General features: G+C 39.8%; 2 protein-coding genes across 4 annotated transcripts in view; one reads left to right on the forward strand and one right to left on the reverse strand.

Annotated features, from left to right (window-relative positions):
* Positions 1-7,500, reverse strand: part of LOC136837494 (uncharacterized) — a 214,960-nt gene that overhangs the window by 177,553 nt on the left and 29,907 nt on the right. The window lies entirely within an intron of this gene.
* Positions 2,390-7,500, forward strand: part of LOC136837185 (monocarboxylate transporter 9-like) — a 43,165-nt gene continuing 38,054 nt past the window's right edge. The window contains exon 1 of the mRNA XM_067101876.1: positions 2,390-5,165. Coding sequence (XP_066957977.1) covers positions 4,487-5,165 — 679 coding nt within the window. The 5' untranslated portion in view covers positions 2,390-4,486. The remainder of the gene's footprint in view (positions 5,166-7,500) is intronic.

Below are 7,500 nucleotides of genomic sequence, written 5' to 3' on the forward strand. Positions count from 1 at the left end.
GTTCAGTTAAGATATGATATCATCTTAAAGCGTCATATCCTCTTCTGAGAAATCCGTATGACGACACTCCTATCAGCGAGGATTCCCGCCTTTTATTTTGCTGGCGATATTATTATTATTATTCAGTAGACGAAACCTATTCATCTGCAACAACCCTACAGGGGCCACTGACTTGAAATTCAAGCTTCTAAAGAATATTGTGTTCATTAGGAAGAAGTAAGAGGAAGTAAAGGGAAATACAGAAAGAAGAGATACCACTTATCAAAAAAGAAAAAAATTATTTAATAAATAGATGAAAATGTATTAAAATGCAAGGAGAATAGTTTGCATTTTTAAATATATTCTGCTGGAAAACTTAGGCAATGTACTTACAAAGCTGTAAATATGATTGTCTTGGTCAAACACTGATGCAATGCTTTACGTCTGAGCATGTATCTACATGTATTGTACGCATGAGGCAGACACTCTCTCTCTCTCTCTCTCTCTCTCTCTCTCTCTCTCTCTCTCTCTCTCTCTCTCTCTATATATATATATATATATATATATATATATATATATATATATATATATATATATATATATATATATACATATATATATGTATATATATATACACATGCATATATATATATATATATATATATATATATATATTTACACATATAAGTATACTTACACATATATACATGTACATGTGTCAGCGTGTGCTCCGTACGCCTTTCTTCTAATGGGACTGGTTAATGAATTATCATATTTTCGTGCTAATACAAATGAATAAGAATAATGCATGCAAGTACAAACAATTAACATCATGATTTCTTGTTTATGCATACGAGTATGTATGTGTGTTTAGCTAGACTGGTGCTGAAACTATTTTAGAGCCAGTTAGTCACAACACCCATTACAACGCCAGATAAAACATATGCAAATGTTATAACTAAGTACTTAGTGATGCATCTTTCCCAACTAAGCTTTCATAAAGTAAAAGGTTTTAAAAACATGATACAAACATATCTGTGTTGGTATGTTCGCATCCGATCTTTGTTTTGCTGTGTATTAAAGTAGGAAAGCACCGAGAAGTGGTCGTATTTGTATACTCGTGTTTAAGGATGACGTTTGTAATTTCGTGTTGCAAAGGTTATTTAACTTTTATTATTCAGAAGATGAAGAACCCTATTCAAAGGGAATAAGCTAACAGGGGCCACTGACCTGAAATTCAAGCTTCCACAGAATGTGGCGTCTATTTGAAAGAAGTAACAGAAGGTAATAAGAAATACAGAAAGACGAGGTCAGTTATTAGAACAGAGAGAATAAATTAACAAAATAATAAATAAATAGATAAAAATTTAAGTAAATTATCATAATACAAGGAGGAAAAGTGAGAGACCAGAGATGTATAAGTATTTCATAACGACGTTTGTATCGCCTTACATTAAAGGCAAATCACCCAGCTGTTGTCAGGTCAGAGCAAAGCATCTGTTAATGTCGGGGAGGCCAGTGCAGTCGGCATGAATTAGTCACGCGCTGCTCGTAACACCTGGGACTTACCTCCCCTGACCTAACCAAGAAGAGTAGTCGTCTCGGATGCATGGAGTGCTTTTGCTTTCACACCTCCGGACAATCAATGGGCATCAGCTGGTCATCCAGGGTTTCACCTTTACTGGCTGGAAATGTGACGCCGTGAATGACAGAAGCAGAGATCACTTTGTCCCAGGTTTTGGTAGCGTCTGTAACGAATATACTCCAGCGCGGATTCTTGTTGGTTTTACTGCTGAAGCCACTTTTTATTTGTGGAAAAGGATTATTGGTCATATATATTATACATTGTATATGTATTGTATATGTATTATATATGTATATATACACATATACATATATCATTTGTATAGATGTACGTACATATATGTACATAAATAAATAAATGTATAAATATATAATACACACACACACACACACACACACACACACACACACACACACACAATATATATATATATATATATATATATATATATATATATATATATATATATATATATATACATATTTAGAGAGAGAGAGAGAGAGAGAGAGAGAGAGAGAGAGAGAGAGAGAGAGAGAGAGAGAACGTACAATTTATCTTTTGAACACCAAGATATCAATATCAATTCCCTGATGCTACCTTCACAACCCATTACGCTTTCCTATTCTTCCGGTCCTTACCCAGTAACAGCAACACAACCCGTGAGATACTGGATTAAACGTCTTATCGTACAGTAGTTGTTTGGATTCGTCTGGACCGCTGTATTGATTGAAGGTTCACACGAGGTCCGTTTTGTGTTTGCAATGCTTTGCTTTCTCGCCCGAGGAGCGCACTTGGTGTAAAAGGAGGAATCTCAGCAGAGGGCGGAAGCCTGAAGCTGTGTTTGTTTTTTTTTTTTTTTTCTTGCAATATTTAGCTTTACGTGAAGTTCCACTTCTGCCCTTCGGCACGGAGGGATGCGATTATCTTTCGCAGAATAATCTCTCACGTTGGGTCTGGTCAGGATTTGGATGAGTGACAACTGACGAATGCCAGACGCCGGGGCATAGACGCTCCACTGAACCCGTCATGAAACTTCCAACAGATATGAGGAATCCGGTGAAAGCGGCAACGGTAAAGGGAAATTTATAATGAATTATAGCGTTGTTAAAAATGATCAGCTAAGTTTCATTTGAAATAAACTAAAGAAATATTATATATGTTTACAGATTAAATTAAGTTGCTCACTTAATAAACACAACCCTATCCTCCTCCTTCGTAGAACAGCTGATGAGGTGAGCTGAGAAGATGCTTAGTATGTAATAAGCACAGGTACAATGAGAGATGAATATAAAAGAGAAAATGTTCACGATATTAATGTGAGAATGAATGAAGACGACTCTAATGAATTACAATTATGCAGTTTGAAGGGACATGTACGGGAATATCATAGGAAGACACCGAATACTAAGAATTAGGCCTACGTCGAATTATGTAACCACCCAAGGCACCCCAGGAGTACGGCACCTCACCAAGGTACGGCAGAAACTACAACATAACCAGCTGATCGCCAAATGGGAAGAGAGAAGTAGGAACATCTCAAAAGAGGGGAAACTTCTATTGCGAAGGCCCAGGCATGGACGAGGTAAGTGATGGAAAATCCCCAAGGTCGCGTGCACGAGATACTATTGATCGAGCAGCTGATGACCCTCCCCACACCCAAGACACCCCAGCCCTACTCCTTGCTCTTGGAAATCTCCATGACGAAATACCTTCGTTTCCGCCTTTCCTATCCTGCTTGAGCCTCGTACTGCAGCTGGAGATGAACGCAGCCTTCGTATCATACTTACGTAAGTATGAACAGGTGTGCAAATTCATTGTAGATTGCAAATCGAAAAGTTAATGTTGTAGTGTTATGCCAGCGGCAAAAGGACGCATGCGCCTGGGTTTAGTTACCGGTGGCCGAGGGGGGAGGGAGCAGAGTTCCCCGGCGAAAACAGTCTCTCCTGCCTGATGAGTCATATTCCTAAACGTTATTGGCGGAATGGGACAACTCTTACTCTATGACGTGAATGCCTCCTTAGTCCTCCCCCTTACAAACAATTCAACATTAGACTTGTAAACTGAACTATCAACCTGAAACAGGAGTCAACTGTGTTATAAAAGCTTTCGCAATCGCTTCCCACCGCAACAGTTGTCTATATAAAACTGCCGAGAGAGCGCGCGCGAGCTTCAGTGGGCTGTTGGCGCCCGTAAGACAACGTTGGTCTAGCTGCCTCTCAGTGCACCGAGGGTATCTTTCGCTCCCTGCCTCAGAGGGAGTTGAACCGTGATTGCATAATCACCGGCGTCCAACAAGAACCCCTTCGTTCCTTCCCTTCACGTAAGATGTGGCTCCCCAGTTCCTCGGCTGTCGCAGTGTGTCTGAAGTGATTCAAAGTGCGTGTGTAGAAAGGAATGGAAAAAGCATTCCCGTGGGCATTGGATGTTCACAACTATACTTCTTCCATTAGACCAGAGTTGCGTAGATGGATATTATCACACCTAGGTCTCTTGAGATGTCAGAGATGAATTCTGTTGAGCCTCTCTGACGAGTTTGTCACTACCATGTTATTCTCGTTATCTCATTCATGGGGTAAATAACCCGACTGTGCAAGTGATTGTATACTGGTGCTAATTATCATCATATTAATCACATACAAACGCACGTACTGAACATTCAACAGTCCTTTTCATAAGCTGTGTACAGTTTTGGTGCTATAGTTTTATGAATATTCTTAAGATTTATGAATGAATAAGGAGGCGTCCGTTGACAATTCCTGAAGTCTTTTTTGACTGTGCTTTAAGCTCTCTCAAAGTGCAAATATCAGTATAGCCTGCAATCATAAATATATTTTTCCACCTACTGAGAACCTCTTTTATATCTCGAGGTTATTTTTAGACGCGAACTTTTGTAGCTGACACCCAGTTCCTACATTAGCAGAAATGGCTATGGACAAAGTAGCCAGCAGTCCCGCTCTGCCCACAATTGACGGGTGGACGGCCGAAGAAACTCCTCTGAGCGAGAACGAGACGGCTGCCCTCACCGTCGCCTTAGGCATGGGCATGAGCGTCAGTGCCGCTACGGAGGAGCCCCAGGAGAGGCATACCTTCGCCGACTTAGCTTCTCTGGTGCCCGATGCCCTTCCCACCCTGCCCCCGATAGAAAACGTGGGCACCTTGCCCATGATGGCTAACTCCAACTCCAACCTCCGGCTGCAGACGCTGACGGAGACGTCGGAAGGAGACTCCAGAGACTCCGGAAGCGAAGCGGACCCCGAGGAATCGCCCACCAAGAAAGTGGCGTCGTTCTACATCGGCGACGACCAGGGCTGCACCCGCGAACTGCCCCAAACGGGAAGCCTGCAGCAGCTGCCCCAGGCGGTCAGGAGAGTGCAAATCCAGGCGGAGCAGACGAAACTGAAGACCGTCGAGTTTACGCCCCCTGACGGAGGTTACGGCTGGGTGGTCGCCCTCGCGGCTTGCCTCGTCAACGTTTGGATCGTCGGGTTCATCAAAAGTTACGGTGTTCTCTACGTCCACGTCCGGAGCGCTTTCCCCGAGGCTTCGGCTTACCATACCTCGTGGCTTCCAGCTCTCTTGTCTACCATCGGTCTCCTTATCGGTAAGAGGCTGCTTGGATTTCCGTTGTTGTAATAATTCTTAAACTCCTGTGTATTATGATGATGGTGATAACAATTAGTAAATAATGGTATTTTCATCATTATTATTATTACTGAAGACCATGAAGAACAATCACGTTCTTTAGAGGAGAGGATAAATTAAGATCCTTTTCTTGATGTAAGTAAAGGACAGTATTCCTCTTAAAAGTTTAACAATGCTGGGTGCACTTTTAACAATATACCAAGATTATTATTATTATTATTATTATTATTATTATTATTATTATTATTATCGCACAGAGCTTACTTCGGCTTCGGAATCTTTATTCCATAAAGTTATACAATCGCTCATAAAAAAAAAATGTGAATTTAGTTACTGAGATTACTGGCGCAATCAACACCGGTGTTTTATCCGTTAGTAATATTACTGATATGCATTAACCCTATTAACTCTAGAATGATTTCATATCGTCCGAACACCTGTTTTCTGAAGGCATTTCAAAAGAAGGAAGGGCCGTCCAGGTTATTTTTCCAGCGGGCTGTTTATACAATGATTTTCAATGACATATTGAAAAACGATGTTTATAAGTTAATTATTTTTTTCAAATATGAATTTTTCCTATTGTTTCAATTAACTGGCGGGCCACCGCTTGAGGCAGGATGGCTCTGACTTAGGGCCACCCACCTCGGGATGTCTGCAGGAAATGCTTGAGCTGTGAACCTTATACAAGCAGGAAGGGGGTGGGGAGGGGGCGACGGGGAGAGAGAGAGAGAGAGAGAGAGAGAGAGAGAGAGAGAGAGAGAGAGAGAGAAGGGTGAATTTCATTGTCATTGCTTTTACCGTTACCTTTGTCAGTAAATTTAACCTTCTAGCTTTTCATTTTCCTAATGAATCATTCAGATAAAATTACACGTGTAAGCATGAACAAATAACCAGATGGATTAATTATGAAAAATCAAAACAAGCGAAGGTCCAAGTTTACCAACATACAAAGTTCCTTTCCCAAATCTATTTCAAGGAAAAGGGAAACTCACTCTCTCTCTCTCTCTCTCTCTCTCTCTCTCTCTCTCTCTCTCTCTCTCTCTCTCTCGAGTTGAAAGGTGTGTAAACTGGGTCAAGGAGTGGTGACAGATTTTGTTCGCTTTACCTGCTGGATTCAGTTTTTTTTTTATTGTCTTACCACGCAAGGGCAGCGCACGTCCACGTGGTATTGAAATTTATCGCCCAGTACCCATCTCTCTCTCTCTCTCTCTCTCTCTCTCTACATGTACTTATTCTGTTCTATATAAATGTACATTATACTTTATCCCTTTTCCTAAACGTACAAATATACATGCATGCATGCATATATATATATATATATATATATATATATATATATATATATATATATATATATATATATATATTAATTCAAACTGGATGGTATCTAATGGAGTATTTATTCAGAAAAGTTACAAGCTTTCTTGGACAAACAGTCATCATTATCAAGTATCCGTAATGTGGACTGTTTGTCCCAGAAAGCTTGTAACTTTTTCTGAATAAATACTCCATTAGATACCATCCAGTTTTGAATGAGGTCCTTTTAGTAATTCTACTAATGCACAGAACAATTGTGTATGTGATAAAGTTAATATATCTATATAGTTCATTGTGTATATATATATATATATATATATATATATATATATATATATATATATATATATATATATATATATATATGGACCTTTCTAGGTAGTGACCCCTAGAGTTCTCGGGGGTCATTATCTAGAACTAATATTTCTCGGGGGTCATTATCTAGAACTAATATTTCTTGGGGGTCATTATCTTTATGTTATTTATAGTACAGTCTTTTGTGTATGTTTTTACGATAATCACCAACGGACTTGTAGTAAACACGGCGCAAAAGTTTTAACCCCTGGGGGTTACTATTTAGGAAAGATCCATATATAAATATACACAGAAATAATCAACACACAATCACGTGTGGAACAGAAATAAATTTTTGACTCACATCAGGATCGAACCCATGTCTTTCAATCGTATGGCCTAGTGGGCAGCGCCCTTGCCTTTCAAGTGAAAGACCTGGGTTCGATCCTGATGTGAGTCAGAAATTTATATACATATATCCAGAGGATATATATGTTATTTTAAAGCCCTAAATGTATTTCAGGGATTTATGTGGGATCCACCAGTAGGCTTCTTAAGGTGCGCATTGATTCACATCGGGGAGTTAGTTTGCGCACAGTCAGCAGAATCTCGAACCCAGAACACTCCAATATCAGGAGCCATTCATAACAATGTAAAACCTACATTGAGAACAAAGATTTTTG

Source organism: Macrobrachium rosenbergii, chromosome 1, assembly GCF_040412425.1.
Source record: "Macrobrachium rosenbergii isolate ZJJX-2024 chromosome 1, ASM4041242v1, whole genome shotgun sequence".
Taxonomy (NCBI): domain Eukaryota; kingdom Metazoa; phylum Arthropoda; class Malacostraca; order Decapoda; family Palaemonidae; genus Macrobrachium; species Macrobrachium rosenbergii.